The sequence below is a fragment of the Coregonus lavaretus genome (genome assembly GCF_964263955.1).
Source record: "Coregonus lavaretus genome assembly, chromosome: 16".
Taxonomy (NCBI): domain Eukaryota; kingdom Metazoa; phylum Chordata; class Actinopteri; order Salmoniformes; family Salmonidae; genus Coregonus; species Coregonus lavaretus.
Window position 1 is genome coordinate 21,819,440 of NC_140003.1, and position 22,124 is coordinate 21,841,563.

The following is a 22,124-nucleotide window of genomic DNA, read 5'->3' on the forward strand; positions in this document are numbered from 1 at the left end:
ATCAGGACCTAAGAGACTTAGAATGAACATAATACAAGTCTCTGATTTCTTCTGCTTTATCTGCTGAGGCTTTCTATGGGATGTTGTTGTTGAAGCTCTGTCAACACAGACCTGGAGGAACTGATAGACTGGCGCTAGTGCTCTAGTGGATACAGAGAGAAACCAAAGGGTAATGCGTGCCAAATAAAAATATATCAGGCTGGCTCAAGCCTATTCCTGGACCGACATTAGGCCTAGCACTTTTTTGGGGGTGTATTTTCCCCCTTTTTCTCCCCAATTTCGATCTTATCTCATCGCTGCAACTCCCCAACAGGCTCGGGAGAGGCAAAGGTCGAGTCATGCGTCCTCCGAAACATGACCCGCCAAACCGCGCTTCTTAACACCCGCCCGCTTAACCCGGAAGCCAGCTGCACCAAAGTGTCGGAGGAAACATAATTCAACAGGCCTGCCACAAGGAGTCGCTAGAGCGCGATGAGCCCCGGTCAAACCCTCCCCTAACCCGGACGACGCTGGGCCAATTGTGCACCGCCCTATCTGACTCCCGGTTGTGACACAGCCTGGGTCTGTAGTGACGCCTCAAGCACTGCGATGCAGTGCCTTAGACCGCTGCGCCACTCGGGAGGCCCCAGGCCTAGCACTTTTAACGGAGATTCTTCAATGAGCATTCTTTTTAGTTCAGGCGTAAGATGAATTTGGGAGTAATTGGTTTAACATTCACCACTGTGTACATAAGGGACATCAATGTAAAAACCTTACAGATTGCAAAGATTACATTAACCCAATAACCTCTCTAGCCAACATCTTAATTACAAACTCTGGGGACAAACTTTGAGGCCCATTAGTTTCTAGTATGATTCAGTCAGAGTGAAAGCTGGTGGAGAACACAACCCAAAGCAATAGAAGAGGCTCCATTATAAATTAGTCAGATAAATGACTAAGCAGGGACCGATGTGCTGTGCCCCTGTTTCTCTTGGAGAGAGAGACCATCTCCTCCTTATGCCTTCCTAAACCCAAAGCAATATGGCATAAACACTCTGGCTGAGGTTAGGCGCTAGCCACGCATCATTCAGCCGCCATCAGGCACACTGGAGCTAATGTCAACTTGAGGTTTTTGGGGCAGGGACCCCAAGCTATAAAAAGAGAGTTGGTGTCTTCCCCCCTCAACTCTAGTCCCCTCTTTACCATCCAACCCTGAGCTTACACACACACACACATGCTCTGGTCCTGGAGGCTGCAGTGCGGCGTGTACCACAGACCACGCGGCGGGGTGTTGTGTGTCGGGGCTGCCCTGTAATCAGTGTAGGAGCGCAGCACAAACCCACACTAACCACTCCGCTCCATAAATACATACACACATCCCATCCACTCCCCCAGAAAACAAACCAGCCTGCTGCTGCTCTGATGCCCATCAACTCAACTCACTAGGGCTGGATTTAGCCATTGGGGTTTTCTGAAAAGGGTTCCTCCAAGTGTCCTCGGAAATTATTGACAGCATTCACTAACATTGTCGTTTACACAACTACACCTTGGCTTCTGTATAGGCTAGAATCTATGAACTAGGATCCAGCATGTCTAAATCTGGACGGTAACTTGTTGTGTTGGATGGTGCCTTGGCGATGCAGATCCTATACTAATGATGTGGATGATGTGGCTTATTTTAGTGAGTGTGTGATGGATGCTAAGGCCTCCATGGACAACGTCCAGCAGAGAGGAGAGGATGGTCAGTGCCAGCGGCCAAATGCTCTGTAACTGCTGGGAAGGAGCTGGCCACTAGCGAACCACAGCCGGCCCGGCCGCTGGGTCTGCTGTCACTGTCAGTAAAAAAAGAAAAAAGAAAAACTCACACAAAAAAAACAATCATAAAACGCATATCGATCTACATTTTAACATTTGACATTTTAGTCATATAGCAGATGCGCTTATCCAGAGCGACTTCCGTACTGGTCTCCGATGGGAATCGAACCAACAACCCTGGTGTTGCAAGCGCCATGCTCTACCAACTGAGCTACATCCCTGCCGGCCATTCCCTGCCCTACCCTGGACGACGCTGGGCCAATTGTGCGCCGCCCCATGGGTCTCCCGGTCGCGGCCGGCTACGACAGAGCCTGGATTCGAACCAGGATCTCTAGTGGCACAGCTATCACTGCAATGCAGTGCCTTAGACCACTGCGCCACTCGGGATGCCATACTTCATGGCTATGTCCTCCCCAAAGCCACAGCTCACTAACACAGCTAGGCACATTCTAGTAGACTTCTAGGGTAGAGGGCAGAGGGACAGAGCAGTGGTGCTCATGGGAACAACATGCCCTCTAGGATAGCCTATGCACACCAGTGTGGGAAAGAAGAGGAATAAAACCATGGACCCACCATCTCATGCTCCCACTTGAGAGGCCACCGTAGGGATTCCCCAAAACCTCCAGTGTCGCCTCAAAATGGCTGACACTGAGGGGAGGAGAGGTGATGGGAGGAGATGGAACGAGAGAGAATTCCACTGTTGTAATACTGAGGCACCCCAGGTCTACCTGCTGCTATGATGAAGCTGTAGCCCCTCAGGTCCCAGTCCCACAGCTAGAGAGGGTCATTCTGTTCTGTCGTCCCCAGAGAGGGGCTCCTACTCAGCCACGCTTTCAACTGTCCGACGGTTTACACCACCGCACTGCTGAGGGGACATTGACCAGTGTGTGTCTGTGTGTGTGTGTGTCTGCATGCACAGGGGGCAAAGACAAGAGGCCTCTGCTTTGATGTATCTCATTCAGGCAGACGAACACTTGTGTGTGAGGGAGAGTGAGAGTGCTTGTGTGTGTGGGAAGGGTGGGGGATGCGCTGCCCATCTTTTGATGTGAACGCCCACCTCTTCCCCTAACACCCCCTTCCACATACAGATTCCCACCCAACCCCAAAGCCTCTCTCCTTTCCCAACCTCTCCCTGGTTGTCCCTCTGCATACTGCAGTCCTCCTTGTCCCTACAAAGCCCTCTCCTCTGAGGACCCTGTGAATCCACACAGGCTAAATGACCGGGGTCAAGCAAACTTTGAGAGGAACCTGGGGGTACATTCAGCCCCCTATAGAGGGGTAGAGGTGGTGTTGGGGGGTAATCAGGCTTCAAACGAACATCGGCAACAAAAAAACAACCCTGTGTTTCCCCATGTGCAATTAGCTGAATAAATATTGCTTATTAAATGCTGTTTCAGTATGGGTTTGATGTGAACAATCACTTGCCACATATGCATGTGGCGCAATTCTTATGAAATAATATGACAAAGACAACACGTGGGTGGAGGGGCACTGGCCTTTCATGGTAGGGTCCTGGCCTGCATGACTGGTAAGCAAAAGTAACTGCCCAGTGATTCCAGATTTCTATTAAATATTACCTAGAATTACTAACAATGAGTGAAATAGTACAGTGGGGAAAAAAAGTATTTAGTCAGCCACCAATTGTACAAGTTTTCCCACTTAAAAAGATGAGAGAGGCCTGTAATTTTCATCATAGGTACACGTCAACTATGACAGACAAATTGAGGAAAAAAATCCCAAAAATCACATTGAATGATTTTTTATGAATTTATTTGTAAATTATGGTGGAAAATAAGTATTTGGTCACCTACAAACAAGCAAGATTTCTGGCTCTCACAGACCTGTAACTTCTTCTTTAAGAGGCTCCTCTGTCCTCCACTCGTTACCTGTATTAATGGCACCTGTTTGAACTTGTTATCAGTATAAAAGACACCTGTCCACAACCTCAAACAGTCACACTCCAAACTCCACTATGGCCAAGACCAAAGAGCTGTCAAAGGACACCAGAAACAGAATTGTAGACCTGCACCAGGCTGGGAAGACTGAATCTGCAATAGGTAAGCAGCTTGGTTTGAAGAAATCTACTGTGGGAGCAATTATTAGGAAATGGAAGACATACAAGACCACTGATAATCTCCCTCGATCTGGGGCTCCACGCAAGATCTCACCCCGTGGGGTCAAAATGATCACAAGAACGGTGAGCAAAAATCCAAGAACCACACGGGGGGACCTAGTGAATAACCTGCAGAGAGCTGGGACCAAAGTAACAAAGCCTACCATCAGTAACACACTACGCCGCCAGGGACTCAAATCCTGCAGTGCCAGACGTGTCCCCCTGCTTAAGCCAGTACATGTCCAGGCCCGTCTGAAGTTTGCTAGAGTGCATTTGGATGATCCAGAAGAGGATTGGGAGAATGTCATATGGTCAGATGAAACCAAAATATAACTTGTTGGTAAAAACTCAACTCGTCGTGTTTGGAGGACAAAGAATGCTGAGTTGCATCCAAAGAACACCATACCTACTGTGAAGCATGGGGGTGGAAACATTATGCTTTGGGGCTGTTTTTCTGCAAAGGGACCAGGACGACTGATCTATGTAAAGGAAAGAATGAATGGGGCCATGTATCGTGAGATTTTGAGTGAAAACCTCCTTCCATCAGCAAGGGCATTGAAGATGAAACGTGGCTGGGTCTTTCAGCATGACAATGATCCCAAACACACCGCCCGGGCAACGAAGGAGTGGCTTCGTAAGAAGCATTTCAAGGTCCTGGAGTGGCCTAGCCAGTCTCCAGATCTCAACCCCATAGAAAATCTTTGGAGGGAGTTGAAAGTCCGTGTTGCCCAGCGACAGCCCCAAAACATCACTGCTCTAGAGGAGATCTGCATGGAGGAATGGGCCAAAATACCAGCAACAGTGTGTGAAAACCTTGTGAAGACTTACTGAAAACGTTTGACCTGTGTCATTGCCAACAAAGGGTATATAACAAAGTATTGAGAAACTTTTGTTATTGACCAAATACTTACTTTCCACCATAATTTGCAAATAAATTCATTACAAATCCTACAATGTGATTTTCTGGATTTTTTTTCTAATTTTGTCTGTCATAGTTGACGTGTACGTATGATGAAAATTACAGGCCTCTCTCATCTTTTTAAGTGGGAGAACTTGCACAATTGGTGGCTGACTAAATACTTTTTTCCCCCACTGTATTTAAAAAAAATGGTAATCAAGTATGTTAAAAATCTGCTTTTCTGTGTTGGACTGGTGTTCATGCAAGTAGACCGCTGATTGGCCAGCTCATTGTCCTCTAGACCGCTGATTGGCCAGCTCCTCCTCCTCAGGGAAATGACAACATGGTCTATGAGGAAATAGTAAGTATTTTTTTTAAATGGTCACAAATAGGAGTATAGGACGAGTCAACAACATTATTTGGGAATGAGTAAACAGAATATGAACTTTTAAAAGTGAGATGTTCACTGGACAGATACTTTAAGCCTGCCTTGTACCAAAAAGATCAAGGTCCTAGAGTGGGGTCAAATACTTATTTCCCTCATTAAAATGCAAATCAATTTATAACATTTCTGACATGCGTTTTTCTGGATTTTTTTGTTGTTATTCTGTCTCTCACTGTTCAAATAAACCTACCATTAAAATTATAGACTGATCATTTCTCTGTCAGTGGGCAAACGTACAAAATCAGCAGGGGATCAAATACTTTTTTCCCTCACTGTAGGTCTTCAGTTCAATATTCATCAAGAACTGATTAAAAATGTGTGTGTTTAGCCATGCCCAGAAATGTTTTTGAAATTTTGTTTCTGGTTGATGTGAGTACAGATGTAAGATCTTAATTTGACCCATTTCTCACAGCAGGAACATAATGTGAAAATGTAAATTATTGTGTGGATTATAATGAACAGATATTTTTGTAGGGGTTGATATATTTTTAGTTAAGGCAAATGAAGTCTAACATTTTAATGTGGAAATTACAAACTCTAGAAGCTTTTTTAAACCTAGAATACACTACAAGTTTCCTGCAATAACAGGGTGATGAAATTAAGACCCTTCATCTGAAGCTTTAAGACGCCATGCCAAAAGTCCTCATTACAGGCCGCTGTTCTAACAAGGATATTTTGACTTCGCTCTCCAGTCAAAAGAATAGCCGAGAAAGAAATGGTACAGCACATGAGATTTGAGTCAGCTTCTCCTCCCCAATCTGTCCTTAATGCCATGTACTCACAGCCAGAAGAGGACTGGCCACCCCTCAGAGCCTGGTTCCTCTCTAGGTTTCTTCCTAGGTTGCTGCCTTTCTAGGGAGTTTTTCCTGGCCACCGTGCTTCTTCATCTGCATTGCTTGCTGTTTGGGGTTTTAGGCTGTGTTTCTGTATAGCACTTTGTGACATCTGCTTATGTAAAAAGGGCTTTCTAAATACATTTGATTGATTTGGCTAGCACATGGAAGGACAGGGCAAGGCAGTGGGAATGAAGGCAGGGAGATTCAACTCAAGGATTGTTTTTGGTTGTTTTGTAGCATTTTTTTTGGTCTATTGTGCTCTGGCCTCTTTACACATTCCTAGGCCACTAAGTTGCTGAGGCCTGATGGGTAATTAGTAGACACCAGAGCCCAGTTGAAAAGAGGGTGCACATGCTCCCTCAACCTTCCCCCCAGAGCCCCTCCCCCCCAGAATCACACACACAGGCACAGGATGAGGCGGGGCCAATCCACCATCCATCATCTATCCTTTATGTGGGCTAACAAATTGGGGCCAGAGGGTGTCGGCCGGTGGGGCAATGGGGGACAGAAGAGGCACAGGGTGCTCAATCACAGCCCCCAAATAGACAGAGGGGCAAACGCTACAGTAATGGGGACCCCTGAACCCCCCCCCCCCCTACACTCCCTGGACATTGTGCTCTCTATCAGACCCCACAATGGTAACTTTCCCACTCTCCTCTCTTTCTCCCACTTTCCCTCTATTTGCCTGTTGTCCTCACCCCTCCTCACCGCACGTCCCCTAATCCCCCTAACAGAGGCCAGGGATATTTGTTTAGGGAAAAGCCATTAAACTGTAATACAACAGGCTGGCTCCTGACTCTCCATCCAAAGCTAAGTGACTGACAAGAACAAGCAGTCAAAAGGAAACTGGCACTCTACCAAGGAGCCAGGCAAGGGGATTGGGGAGGGCGGGAAGAGATAGAGACAGGAAAAAGAGAGAGAGCGAGAGAGGGAGATAGAGGGGGGACAGAGGGTGAGAATGAGCCAGAGAGAAAGAGAGAGGGAAAGAGTAGAGTTCAGTGAACACAGTGACAGCATGAGAGACTGCGTGAGTCTGAATGAACGAGAAAGAGAGAAAGGAGAAATAGGGAGAGAAAGAGAGCGCATAATAAAAGGGTTTTGTGAACAGAGCATGGAACAAGCTGTATCCAGCTGTTATTCTTTGCTTGTCTCTCATTCAAACAGGTCTGCAGCCAGAGCGAAAAGAGCCCCTGTATCAAACAATTAGCTTCCGCATTGACGATAGCATCCCGGCTTCCTGGGCGCCTGTCTTTGATTATAAAAAATGAATTCTTTCCTCCGCTTTATGCCGGCCAATTATCGTCAGGTGCCCGCTCCCCTTGTTCAGTGGGCCTTTCAGATGGCATGCATTAATAGAGCACTGGTTACAGAAGAGGAGGAAAGCACCTCATTCATCCCCTTTTAGTGAGCACTGATTTCACACCCAGAAAGACCAAACACAGAGCCGCCATAGCACCATTTACTGAGCTGTCAGACAGAAGAGAGGGCTATCTGGTAGTGAGATATCAGTTAGGGTACACTGAGGCTGAGGGAATGAAACTGATATAGTGGTGGAGACATCTCTAGGGGGAATTATGAACTGTAGCTACCTCTCTATAACTCCTACAAACATACAGGTCATAAGCCTAGTAAATACAAAAAAAAGCTGCTACAGTTAGTCAGTCAGCCAGCCAGCCAGCCAGCCAGTGTGTGTGTGTGAGAAAGGTGGTTATTTGGGGAGGGGGGTCTGTGACCCCCAGTGGTGTAACAGGTGACTGGTCTAAGCTCAAAGGACTGGTGGTGGTGGGTGAGATCCCCAGACACCTTGATCCCCAGCCGTCTCCCAGCCGCCCTTTTGAAGCCAACCACAACAAAGCTGCCTTGCCAACAAAGGCAACGCCACCGCACAGGACTCTGGGTAATGCCATGTTGTCATGCAGTGGAAAATAAAGAGAAACAAAATAGGGGTGTGTGTTTGTTTGGGTTGAGGTGAGGTGAACTCATAAAATTACAGACCCCCAAAAATCTGATGGTCTACCAAGTGTTCCATTGGAGGGTTGCTGTTTGTCTGTCTGTTTGTGTTTGTTTAGTTTGAGGGAAAGGGGCAGTGACTGGATATATTGATACACCATCCAAAGTGTAATTAATAACTTCATCATGCTCAAAGGGATATTCAATGTCTGCTTTTCTTTTTTTTACCCATCTACCAATAGGTGCCCTTCTTTACAAGGCATTGGAAAAACTCCCTGGTCTTTGTGGTTGAATCTGTGTTTGAAATCCACTTCTCAACTGAGGGACCTTACAGATAATTGTATGTGTGGGGGACAGAGATGAGGTAGTAATAAAAAAAGAATGTTAAACACTATTATTGCACACAGAGTGAGTCCATGGAACTTATTATGTGACTTGTTAAGCACATTTTTACTTCTGAACTTATTTAGGCTTGCCAAAACAAAGGGGTTGAATACTTACTGACTCAAGACATTTCAGCATTTTTTTATGAATTTGTAAAAATTCGAAAATCATAATTCCACTTTGACATTACGGGGTATTGTGTGTAGGCCAGTGACTAAAAACCAACAAAATGTGGAAAAAGTCAAGGTGTGTGAATACTTTCTGAAGGCACTGTAGATTGGAATGAGAGATACAAGGCCTACAGTGAGGGAATTAGGTATTTGATCCCCTGCTGATTTTGTACGTTTGCCCACTGACAAAGACATGATCAGTCTATAATTTTAATGGTAGGTTTATTTGAACAGTGAGAGACAGAATAACAACAAAAAAATCCTGAAAAACGCATGTCAAAAATGTTATAAATTGATTTGCAATTTAATGAGGGAAATAAGTATTTGACCCCTCTGCAAAACATGACTTAGTACTTGGTGGCAAAACCCTTGTTGGCAATCACAGAGGTCAGACGTTTCATGTAGTTGGCCACCAGGTTTACACACATCTCAGGAGGGATTTTGTCCCACTCCTCTTTGCAGATGTTCTCCAAGTCATTAAGGTTTCGAAGCTGACGTTTGGCAACTCGAACCTTCAGCTCCCTCCACAGATTTTCTATGGGATTAAGGTCTGGAGACTGGCTAGGCCACTCCAGGACCTTAATGTGCTTCTTCTTGAGCCACTCCTTTGTTGCCTTGGCCGTGTGTTTTGGGTCATTGTCATGCTGGAATATCCATCCACGACCCATTTTCAATGCCCTGGCGGAGGGAAGGAGGTTCTCACCCAAGATTTGACGGGACATGGCCCCGTCCATCGTCCCTTTGATGCAGTGAAGTTGTCCTGTCCCCTTAGCAGAAAAACACCCCCAAATTATAAAGTTTCCACCTCCATGTTTGACGGTGGGGATGGTGTTCTTGGGGTCATAGGCAGCATTCCTCCTCCTCCAAACATGGCGAGTTGAGTTGATGCCAAAGAGCTCGATTTTGGTCTCATCTGACCACAACACTTTCACCCAGATCTCCTCTGAATCATTCAGATGTTCATTGGCAAACTTCAGACGGGCCTGTGTATGTGCTTTCTTGAGCAGGGGGACCTTGCGGGCGCTGCAGGATTTCAGTCCTTCACTGCGTAGTGTGTTACCAATTGTTTTCTTGGTGACTATGGTCCCAGCTGCCTTGAGATCATTGACAAGATCCTCCCGTGTAGTTCTGGGCTGATTCCTCACCGTTCTCATGATCATTGCAACTCCACGAGGTGAGATCTTGCATGGAGCCCCAGGCAGAGGGAGATTGACAGTTATTTTGTGCTTCTTCCATTTGCGAATAATCACACCAACTGTTGTCACCTTCTGACCAAGCTGCTTGGCGATGGTCTTGTAGCCCATTCCAGCCTTGTGTAGGCCTACAATCTTGTCCCTGACATCCTTGGAGAGCTCTTTGGTCTTGGCCATGGTGGAGAGTTTGGAATCTGATTGATTGATTGCTTCTGTGGACAGGTGTCTTTTATACAGGTAACAAACTGAGATTAGGAGCACTCCCTTTAAGAGTGTGCTCATAATCTCAGCTCGTTACCTGTATAAAAGACACCTGGGAGCCAGAAATCTTTCTGATTGAGAGGGGGTCAAATACTTATTTCCCTCATTAAAATGCAAATCAATTTATAACATTTTTGACATGCGTTTTTCTGGATTTTGTTGTTGTTATTCTGTCTCTCACTGTTCAAATAAACCTACCATTAAAATTATAGACTGATCATGTCTTTGTCAGTGGGAAAACGTACAAAATCAGCAGGGGATCAAATACTTAATTCCTTCACTGTATATTGCACCATCTGACAGTCATTAGCTAGATACCGTCACGGAAGTATGCACCCAGTTGACAAGTAGACGTCTTGAACACACTCATTAACACATTGAGATTGTGTAATGTATGCAAACCTCAGGACATGTTTGCAGAGCACTACTAACCTATGCTGTCTCTTTCAGTAGTAATATTAATAGATGTTTTACTAATGACAGTGGTTACTTCTTGAGTCAATACAAAGCCACGGTTTTGATGGATTATGTTGTAAAAATCTTTCCATAAAGAGTAGAGATATGACATGATATTTTTGGAACTTTAGTGAAGAATGTGTCACTTTAGTGTGTGTGTAGTAATACTTTTCTGTGTGCTTATATTTTACATGTGTGCAAGTGTGTATTAACATGCAGGTGTGAATTGGAAACGTGTTTTTAGCATTCCCAACTCCCCCTGAGACACCCTCAGAGAGTGGGGTCATGGCCAGGGTCGGCCATTATCAATGGCGACCCTTGAGCAATTAGGGGTAAGTGCCTTGCTCAAGGCACTTAACCCAGACTGACTGTGTGTGTGTGTGTGTGTGTGTGTGTCTGTATGTGTATGTGTGTGTGTGTGTGTGTGTGTGTGTGTGTGTGTGTGTGTGTGTGTGTGTGTGTGTGTGGTAACAGGTGGAGGTCTCTACCTGCACACCTGAAGCTCTGGGTGGTCAGGCCCTTCTCCACAGCCAGGCAGGTGAGGATACTGAGGAAGCTGGTGGTGACTGACTGTCTCTTGGCCCTCTGGGCGTCCCTCTGCCTCCTCTCCCTGGAGGGCTTCGTCCTCAGCAGCACCCCCGTCCCCATCGACACTGCACCCGGCTGGGCCTGGCTGGAGCCCTGACCCTCCTCCCCCTGGGGCCTCTGGGCCCCCACGGCTGTACGTAGGGCCTCCACCCAGTCATGGGCCTTGAGTTGGCTCTCAGCCCGTAGACGGAGGACCTCTCTGGGGAAGACTGCCTGGAAATGGGCGGAGCTGGCCCCTTCGGCCTCGTCCCTCTGCACGACCAGGCAGGAGGCCAGCGGGTAGCGGAGGACAGGCTCTGACACGGGCCCCCGGCCCTCGGTTGGGAAGGCCTGCAGCGTGGAACGACTCAGCACGAAGGTGAAGGCCCTCCAGTTGTTGAGGTCAGTCCGCTGGTGGAGCAGACCCGCCTTGAGGACATCAGCACAGCGCTTGGTGAACAGGGGCAGGGCCGTGGGCCGGGCTGGGGGGAGATGCGAGGTACGAGGGGCCGGGGCAGCCTCAGCAGGACCACTTGGGTCTGGTCTGGTGTCGAGACCTCCAGAGGAGATGGATGATGACGGGGATAAGGCTGGAGGCGGCTCTGCTTGTTTGTGGGCGGGCCGGGCAGCCAATACTCTCTCCCAGATCAGCCTCCTCCAGTCTAGCGCCTCCCACTGGCAGGCGGCACGTAACTGCAGGCGGGTGGAGCTGTTGAAGATGAGGTCAGTGAGTGGTCTATTAAAACATATTGCTATGAGAGAAAGAACTTCAATTGCAACTTATATTCAAGTGGGTGCAGGCCCTTTTTTCATGTTTATGTGATTGACTGTTGGCTCCAACAATATTTGATTTATTTTATTTAACCTTTATTTATCCAGGAAGTTCCGTTGAGGTCAGAAAACCTATTTTAGGAAGGAGACCTGGCAATAGGTCTCCTAAGAGTTGAGCACCATGGTTCTCTACCTTTACCTGTTGAAGAAGAGGGCCTGGAGGACTCGTCCGTCATGGGGTGGCTGGGGCTGGCTGACCCCCTGGCAGTGGGACAGGGAGTAGGCGGTGCAGAGCTGGCGGTTACCACTGCTGTCCAGGCTGTAGAGACGCAACTCACAGGGGGTCAGCTCTAGGTGGCAGATGCTCCAACGACCCTTCTGACCCTCACGATGCTCCAGGGAGCCCTGCTTCACCACACTGCCGCTGCTGCTGTCCTTATGGGCTGGAACAAACACAACATATATTCAGCAACAGGATCATCTGCAGAAAACACCATTTGATATACGGCTGGAAAAAGTACCCAATTGTCATACTTCAGTAAAAGTAAAGATACCTTAATTGAAAATGACTAAAGTAAAAGCAAAAGTCACCCAGTAAAATACTACTTGAGTAAAAGTCTAAAAGTATTTGTTTTTAAATATACTTAAGTATCAAAAGTAAAAGTAGAAATCATTTCAAATTCCTTATATTAAGCAAACCAGACGGCACCATTTTACGGATAGCCAGACATCTTTACAAACTAAGCATTTGTATTTAGTGAGTCCGCCAGATCAGAGGCAGTAGGGATGACCAGGTATGTTCTCTTGATAAGTGTGTGAATTACATTTTTTCTGTCCTGCTAAGCATTCAAAATGTAACGACTACTTTTGCGTTTCAAGCTAAATGTATGGATTAAAAAAAGTACATTATTATCTTTAAGAATGTAATGAAGTAAAAGTAAAAGTTGCCAAAAATATAAATAGTAAAGTAAAGTACAGATACCCCAAAAAACGACTTAAGTAGTACTTTAAATAATTTTTACGCCACTGCTAAACACATAGGCTAGAACTACATTTATTAGGCCTTACTTGTTATATTGAACAACATGTTCAATATAACAAGTAAGGCCAAATAAATGTAGCCTACTAATAAATATAGCCTACTGGAAGAGGTTACAAGTAGAAGCTAACTGCCTTAGAAAGATTCAGAGGGCAGACAAAAGAACAGCGATTATCTGATTGTAAATGGACGAGGGGGAGTGGGGGCGGGGCAGGCCCTTCCAATGGGCTACGCTGCCAGCCACCTATGCTATTACCACTTACAGAATGTCTCTGCAACAATTTCATCGTATTATCTGCTCATTTGATCAATAACACTGGCCTCCATTCAACAGTCAGCCCTCAGCAGTGTGCTCTTGGCTAATACACTGCATAGTACATTAATTCTCCCGTCATTAAAGACACATCTTCAAACCGTAGTCTAGAATTCTCAACGTATTATCAACGTATTATCAACGTATGCAACACATTACTAAGAGCAGGGGCAAGCTTCTAACTGTCTAGCCTATTCTGGGTCAGCTTGCTTAGCCAGCGTTTTCACTAAATGAATTAGGCTACTATGCAACTCCCACCATTTGAGGGCCACAAATCTGATAGCTTTTGACACGTTATTTATCGGAGCCAAACACAGATGTTCAGGTCTGAACGTGAGCGATGATATTTTGGTTTGTGATAGCAGCTAGCACGGTTAGCTTTGAAAGTGCTTCCTGTGAGGCCAGCAGGAAGAAACAGCATTGTTACCCAGAACGCTGTGCAAACACAGAGAACCAGGAGAAACTCACTTATCTGGGGCACACCCTCTCTCTGCCCTTCCTCCCTTCATCCGTTTCTTTCACACACTCCTTTCTTTATCTCTTTTCCTTTCCATTCCTCCTTTTTGCATCTCATCTCTCAGCTTCCTGTTCAGTGGTTATGGTGGATTTTGACTTGTGCTGTGGCTGCACGTATGGTGTAGACGGGCAGATGTGTCTCCACCTACCAGTGGCCCAGGAGCATTGCTGAAGTCAAATAGCATGGCACGCAAATAGAATTGTCTGTGAGACATATAGGAGCCACTTTACTTATCTGTAGTGCTCCAGCATACACTCGTTGTCATTGGAGCACAACTCTGGTCCTTGAGGGCCTCAACATATACTTGTTTTTGTCCTTATCCTTATCAGAAATGTAGTTATACCAGGGTTAACAGGTGGGTGTAATCATTGACCAATCAATGATAATAACTGATAATCAACTGACCAACAAATGTAAAATATGACTGGAGTTCAGTTCAATGTATCTTCTACTATACTGTTATGTAGCCTACCTGCTGTTTCACTCCCCTTTAAAAACACAACAGGCTCAATAGGCTCTGACCCAACCTACTCCCTGTTCTCCTCTGTCAATCGAGGGTGGCCAAAGGCGGCTGTGGGTCTGTAGGCTAATTTGTCTAAGTTTGTCAGACGGATAGGAGCAGATGCCAGGAGCCCGGGACAGACGACCAGGCCGGTGGGCCGCTGTGCTTTGGCCTTCGGGAGCCCCTCAGGCAAGGGTGGGGGGTGCTAGGGGGCTCGCCTGTCCCCCTGGGCTTCAAAGGCTCCTGTGAGCACGTGGGTGCGGTGTAGGTCACTGTTCATTTCACGCTACAAAGGAGGCGAGGCGCACGGACATGACTCAATTAGTAGAGTCACAGTTGGTGCTTTGCTTTGCTGGCCTTGGTCAACCAGCAGCATCCTAGCCCTACACGGCCCTACACCTCCACTGGATTTAACTGGCTGTCCTGGCCCTGCATGGCCGTTAGTGCCACCTGATGCGATAGCGTTGCTGAAACATCACAGGGACTTAACATTAACGTGATGTGAATGGTCTGGCCCAGAGGCAGGTGAGGAGAGGACATCTTGTTATGAACTCATTGTTGGTGTCTGAGCCATCAGTTCATATTATACTCAACTCAAAACTGTGTGTTTTAGCTGTGCCTTGTCCCCTAGTGATAGTCTAATAGATTCACTAGATGAACTAGCCTAATAAGATGGGGAAATGCTTCTAAAAACTAGGCTAAATGTGGTTAAAATGGGCAATGGTCCCTTTCCTTCCTTCTTTCTTAACTACTGAGGTAAATGAAGGTGGTGGTGGGGTGTCCCATCCATCTTACTGCACAAAAACACTGACAGACAAGGTGTCACTTTGAGTCTTGCACTTGCATGCTAAAATACTCTTTAGGGACTAATAAATATGTAAATGCAGCCAGGATCCTGATTGAGATTCAGCCTCCGATCGGCAGTCGCCACGCTCGGGGAGTGTGAAGCAGAATTAAGAGGTGGGACACACACACACACACACGCTGTTCAAATACTACACCACCACTTGTGTGTCATGACATTATGCTCCGGTAACGCTGTGAGACCTAAACAAGCTAACGTTACGCCACGCAGCCTTGGGCCCCAACAGCCTGAAATCAAAATTGACATTCTGTTAAACCGCCAACACATAGCTAACGCTTGCCTCGGTCCTGCAGCTAAAACGCTGAAATAGGATATCAGTCCACCCAGAGCTGTAATCACACTAAAGCAGCTGCCTTAAGGCTTACACGGCGACGTGACAATAAACACTGTACATGGGCTAGGGTGTAATTTGGGGGGAGGGTTGTACCAGGAATAGGGAGTACCGGTTAGGCTGCCAAAGTCCAGACAGAATTGCTAGAGCAGTCACTCTTACTGTAATGACTGACTGCCACACCCAGACAGACCAAGGACAGCCAATCATAACAGAACAAGTGCCATTTTATAACTTTGGACTTTAGAGACAAGATGTTGTACCAATGGACCCCCTGGTGATTCCTGGACATCATGACAGGACAGACAGACTCAAAGAGAACAGACAGGAATAATGTTTTTCCAGTAAGGAAAACATCCAAAACATAGAGATACATACAGTGCTATGAAAAAGTATTTGCCCCCTTTCTAATTTTCTCTACTTTTGCATATTTGTGATACTGTATGTTATCAGATCTTCAACCAAAACCTAATATTAGATAAAGGAAACATAAGTGAACAAATAACCCAATAATTACATATTTATTTCATTTATTTCATAAACAAAGTTATGAAACACCCAATTCCCCTGTGTGAAGAAGTAATTGCCCCCTTACACTCAATAACTGGTTGTGCCACCTTTAGCTGCAATGACTCCAAGCAAATGATTCCTGTAGTTGTTGATCAGTCTCTCACGTCGCTGTGGAGGAATTTTGGCCCACTCTTCCATGCAGAACTGCTTTAACTCAGTGATGTGTGGGTTTTCAAGCATGAACTGCTCGTTTCAAGTCCTGCCACAACATTGTGGTCCTCTGTAGCTCAATTGGTAGAGCATGGCACTTGTAACGTGCGCTTCAGCTTCAGCTCACAGACGGATGGTCTGACATTCTCCTGTAGAATTCTCTGATACAGAGCAGAATTCATGGTTCCTTCTATTAAGGCAAGTCGTCCAGGTCCTGAGGCAGCAAAGCATCCCCAAACCATCACACCACCACCACCATGCTTGACCTTTGGTATGATGTTCTTACTGTGGAATGCAGAGTTTGGTTTTTGCCAGGCATTACTGGAGCCATGTCGTCCAAAAAGTTATACTTTTGAATCATCTGTCCATAGAACGTTCTTCCAAGAGTCTTGATGATCATCCAGGTGCTTTTTGGCAAACTTGAGTCAACTTTTTGGACGAGATGGGTCCCATTATGCCTGGCGAAAACCAAACACTGCATTCCACAGTAAGAACATCATACCAAAGGTCAAGCATGGTGGTGGTGGTGTGATGGTTTGGGGATGCTTTGCTGCCTCAGGACCTGGATGACATGCCTTAGTGGAAGGAACCATGAATTCTGCTCTGTATCAGAGAATTCTACAGGAGAATGTCAGACCATCCGTCTGTGAGCTGAAGCTGAAGCGCAGCTGGGTCATGCAGCAAGACAATGATCCAAAACACACAATCAAGTCTACATGAAAATTGCTAAAAAGCAACAAATTGGACGTTTTGGAATGGCCTAGTCAAAGTCCAGACCTAATCCCAATTGAGATGTTGTGGCAGGACTTGAAACGAGCAGTTCATGCTTGAAAACCCATACGTCACTGAGTTAAAGCTGTTCTGCATGGAAGAGTGGGCCAAAATTCCTCCACAGCGACGTGAGAGACTGATCAACAACTACAGGAAGTATTTGGTTGGAGTCATTGCAGCTAAAGGTGGCACAACCAGTTATTGAGTGTAAGGGGGCAATTACTTTTTCACACAGGGGAATTGGGTGTTGCATAACTTTGTTTATGAAATAAATGAAATAAATATGTAATTGTTGTGTTATTTGTTCACTTATGTTCCCTTGATCTAATATTAGGTTTTGGTTGAAGATCTGATAACATTCAGTATCACAAATATGTAAAAGTAGAGAAAATTAGAAAGGGGGCAAATACTTTTTCATAGCACTGTATATATTATTAGTGTTCTATTTAATTCTCTGGTCCCTAATTACACTGAACAAAAATATAAACGCAACATGCAACAATTTCAAAGAGTTATAGTTCATATAAGGAAATCAGTCAATTGAAATAAATTCATTAGGTCACAGATACCTTAAAAAAAGGTAGGGGCGTGGATCAGAAAACCAGTCAGTATCTGGTGTGACCACCATTTGCCTCATGCAGTGCAACTCATCTCCTTCGCATAGAGTTGATCAGGCTGTTGATTATGGCCTGTGGAATGTTGTCCCACTCCTCTTCAATGGCTGTGCAAAGTTGCTGGATATTGGCGGGAACTGGAACACGCTGTTGTACACATCGATCCAGAGCATCCCAAACATGCTCAATGAGTGACATGTATGGTGAGTATGCAGGCCATGGAAGAACTGGGATATTTTCAGCTTCCAGGAATTGCGTGCAGATCCTTGATACATGGGGCTGTGCATTATCATGCTGAAACATGAGGTGATGGTGGCGGATGAATGGCAAGTCAATGGGCCTCAGGATCTTGTCACGGTATCTCTGTGCATTCAAATTGCCATTGATAAAATGCTAATTTTTTCGTTGTCCGTAGCTTATACTTAGCCCATACCATAACCCCACCACCACCATGGGACACTCTGTTCACAGCGTTGACATCAGTAAACCGTTCGCCCACACAAAGCCATACATGCTGTCTGCCATCTGCCCGGTACAGTTGAACCCAGGATTCATCTGTGAAGAGCACACTTCTCCAGCATGCCAATCAGTGGAGGCTCCTCAAAGGAGGAAGGGAAGGACCATCCTCCACAGTGAAATTTCATAAACATAAAAATAGTGAAACACTAAAAAAGTTATCCTTTTTAGATAAAACTATACTAAATATATTAATATGTCACCAAATAATTGATTAACACACACTGTTTTGCAATTAAGGTCTATAGTAACTTCAACAGCACTCTCTGGGGTAGCACCATGGTGTAGCCTGAGGACAGCTAGCTTCTGTCCTCCTCTGGGTACATTGACTTCAATACAAAACCTAGGAGGCTCGTAGGCCTCACCCCCTTCCATAGACCTACATGGTAATTATGACCACTTCCGGAGGACGACCTCCAACCAATCAAAGCTTTTGCGTTATGAATTGACATGTTGTCCATCCAATCATAGGATTAGGATTAGAGAATGAACCTAGAGTGTTGTATTGGGGTTGGCAGAGCATTATGGGGGGGGGGTGACCTGTGTTGAGAAGCTTGGTGGATGCCAACCACTCTTTAAACCTCATGGAAGAAGAAGATAAACTTGGTGACATTATTGGATAGAGATTGAAAAGTGATAGTTGAGCATTTTTTTTAGATTATTACATTCAAATTAGTTTCTTAAAATTACAGGAGACGGGGGAGGTACATTATAAAATTGTTTTCTTGGTTTTATAACTTTATTTTTGTGTCAAATTTATTTCAATTTGCCTTGCTAACCTCAATAGCAGTAGCTAGCTAGTTACCAGCTCCAGTGTGCAGTTTTCGCCGCCAACACTACCACAAATTTAGTTGACTTTTTGTTGAAGAACCCCTTTCATTCTCTGGGGTACACGGAAAAGGTGCGAATTAAAACCGAGGGTCTACCTCTGCCTGAGATCAGTTTCATGAAGAAGGATGAAAAGGTGAGGGCGTTCAATACCAATTGGTATCAAAAGTATAGCTGGTTAACAGAGAGCCTTTCATCAAGCCACCTGTATTGCTGGCCTTGCCTGCTTTTTAGAAAGTCTGAGCCTTGGGCGAAATAGGGGTACAAAGAACCTGAAGAACATCGATTGTTCAGCTAAACGGCAAAACATAAGCAGGGAGCATATAAATGCCCACATTAGATTCAAGCTTCTGGGAAAAAGCCGCATCGATCATGACGAAGGTCTGCCTATTCAAACTGCGCAACACAACGACAATGTAAGAAGAAACAGGCATGTTCTCAAGCGGCTTATCAACACCACTGCGTTTTTGGGCATGCAAGAATTGGCTTTTAGAGGACACGACGAGAGGGAAAGTTCCGCAAACAAGTGCAACTACAAGGAGCTTGCAGTGGTAATTGCTCGTTGTGATGCTTTACTTGCTGATCATATGGAACTTTCCACTGTCTTTTCTGGGATGTCGAAATAAATTCAGAATGATTTGATAGCTTCCATCGCATCATCCGTTTAAAGAGAGAGGTTGACGCAGCACATTTTTTTCACGCGCGCTCAAGTAGGCTTTCCACTTTCCTCCTGTATTTATTTAGCAAAGATGATAACACATAATCACTCCGGACAGACACAAATGTTGCAGCAGCCTAGGCTACACTTAAACATTAGAGATCTGACATGCTGTATGGGCAGTGGCGACCCGTCATTCAGAGCAGGTGGGGCAGAGCCTGTTTTGCATGTTATTTTGGCATTAATACTTGTCACACATCAGTTTGCAAACAATGTAAATAAATAAAAAACATGAGTTAATGAAGCTGCATACAAACATGGTCTCTTTTTTGCTTTCTTGAGTAAGGCAGCTCCAAAATGCAGGTGTTTCAGCCTAGCTCAGTGCTTTCTGTGGTTGTGGGGCAGCCTGCGGAAAATACAGAGCCTAGGGGTTGTTAATGTTCTCTAGTTGCGCAGTGATTGGCTCAGTGTTCTGTCACTGCCAAATCTAAGGGTAGAGCTCGAAAATTCAAGCCCCTGGGGTGCTGCCATAGAGTTACATTAGAAGTGCCCATCCAAGAAGGCTCAAGGTCATTGGCCACAGATAAAATGACGTCAAATCACGTTATATCTACAGTAGCTTTGATTGGACTGATCATGTCAACGTCATACTTTCAAAATCTTAGCTAACAGTAATCATCATGAATCAAGTCGACAATCTACTGGCAAATCCTTTTTAATCCTTGTCATATGAAGAGGAATGATAGATAAAACATATCGGTGCTCATCGGCCATTGGACATAAACATTACACAATAAGTTGGAAATCGCAAATTCAACAAATAGTGGTTTGGAAGGAATCAGTGGCTAACTGCAAGCATTACAAAGCAATCACTAGCCTGCTATTCAGTGGAGTGGGTGTGTGGTCCCAATTCTGGGTTTAAGTTTTTTTCAATTCAACATTGGCCATGCTGTCAATCCAGCATGATTTCTGCCGCGTTCAAAACAACTGTTAACTCGGAACTGGGAAATCTGACTTCAATGAGTTCAAGACAACTGGGAACTCGGGAAAAATGTGCTCCGACTGTGAAAATACGTTTTGAACGGTCATCCAACTCAGAATTGTAAGTTGGAAACTGACGTCATCATGATTCGACCTTGTTTTTTTCCTGAGTTCCCAGTTGTCTTGAAAGCACCATAAATCCAGAGAATGCCAGACTTTGATGACAAAATTTGCCCATGAAGGACTGCCGCACCACCTTCCTGTTCAAGTGAGCACAGCACAACAAGGTGATTCCAAAAATGTATTATATGCTGCTGCATAAATTATGTAATATGCCAGGGAGATATGTATACTGTAGCTAAGAAAGTAATACTAAGTGTATGTTGTGTAGTAAGCTGTTAGTAGCCCATGTGCCTTACCCTAATAATTTGGTCTATTTTCCCCTCTTAATTTTGCCTACTGTTCTGATTTGGTGGTGCACATGCAGCCTATAATCTGTTTTAGAGAAATGTAATCATCAAATATAAGAGCTTTCATTTTCTGCTTATATGCCCCCTTTATTTATCCTACGGTTCTGACTTGGTGTACAGGGAGAACACTGTAAGAACGGACCATGTTCTGAATTCTGTCGCTGTACATTTCAAAAGTGCTGAACAAATAGTTATATTGACTACGTCCGTCCTAGCTCGCTCATTTTTGTCTTAATCGAAATCATGGATTGCCTCTTATCTGCTCGTCATCCCCTTATGCCATAGGTTGTACATCTCAATTGTCAGTAGCAACCACATTTGTTTAAGCAAGTCAGCCATATCAGCTATGTTTTTTTAAAGGCAGTAAATGAGGCTGAATGTTTCGCTGCCAGACAAGGCTCCGCTGATAACCAGGTGTAGCAGTGGTAAGGTGTTGGGACTGCTGTTGGGACTCTGCTGTTGGGACAGCTTTATGTAGGCCCTAACAGTTTGTGGGTACAGTTTGTCACCGTTATAGTGCAATTAATGTATTGTTTTGTGTTGTGTTGTGCAGTGGCTTTGCTGGCATGCATCCCCAACATTTGTTTGTTTGTTTGTCCCACCAAGATTTACATGCTAAAATCGCCACTGTGTATGGGATGAAAACGAGACAATATTTCAGTCTGATCAACTGTAGGCTACTAATAAGAGCAGCTGCAGACAGCCTATGTGCGCTGTCCATTTGGTCAGGTAACTAATTGGTAACGTTATGTATTTATAGTCCATTTGTGTGTCAGGAGAAAATGTGAATGTGATCAAATTTGGTTTATATTCAAAATTGGGCTGGCTAGGCTGCCTATTCATTATTAACTGGAATTAAATCAATCAACATAATAGTGATGACAGATGTGAGTTAATTTTCTATAAGGCCTACAGTTGCATAGAACTGCATGATGCATAAAGCAAGCTCAGCCCTGTGAGTTCTATTGTCTATCAGTTGTTGTCTCTGTGTCTGGGTAGAGGAAATCCCCCTCCTAATCTAGTCTAAATATAATTAATATGAACAAGTATAAGGTTGCTGCAGTTTGACAGGGTTTGCATCCCCCCATAGGGCCAGGAGTTTTCCCCCCAGTTAAAAAAAAAACCATGTGACCTGATTAGTAAAAACAACTGATTAATCAC

General features: G+C 45.1%; 1 protein-coding gene across 1 annotated transcript in view; it reads right to left on the minus strand.

Annotated features, from left to right (window-relative positions):
- The window catches only part of plekhm3 (pleckstrin homology domain containing, family M, member 3), a 67,205-nt gene that overhangs the window by 19,066 nt on the left and 26,015 nt on the right, over nucleotides 1–22,124 (minus strand). Inside the window, exons 3-4 of the mRNA XM_084179518.1 lie at nucleotides 12,038–12,281; nucleotides 10,989–11,776 (exon numbers count right to left, since the gene is read on the minus strand). Coding sequence (XP_084035644.1) covers nucleotides 10,989–11,776; nucleotides 12,038–12,281 — 1,032 coding nt within the window. The remainder of the gene's footprint in view (nucleotides 1–10,988; nucleotides 11,777–12,037; nucleotides 12,282–22,124) is intronic.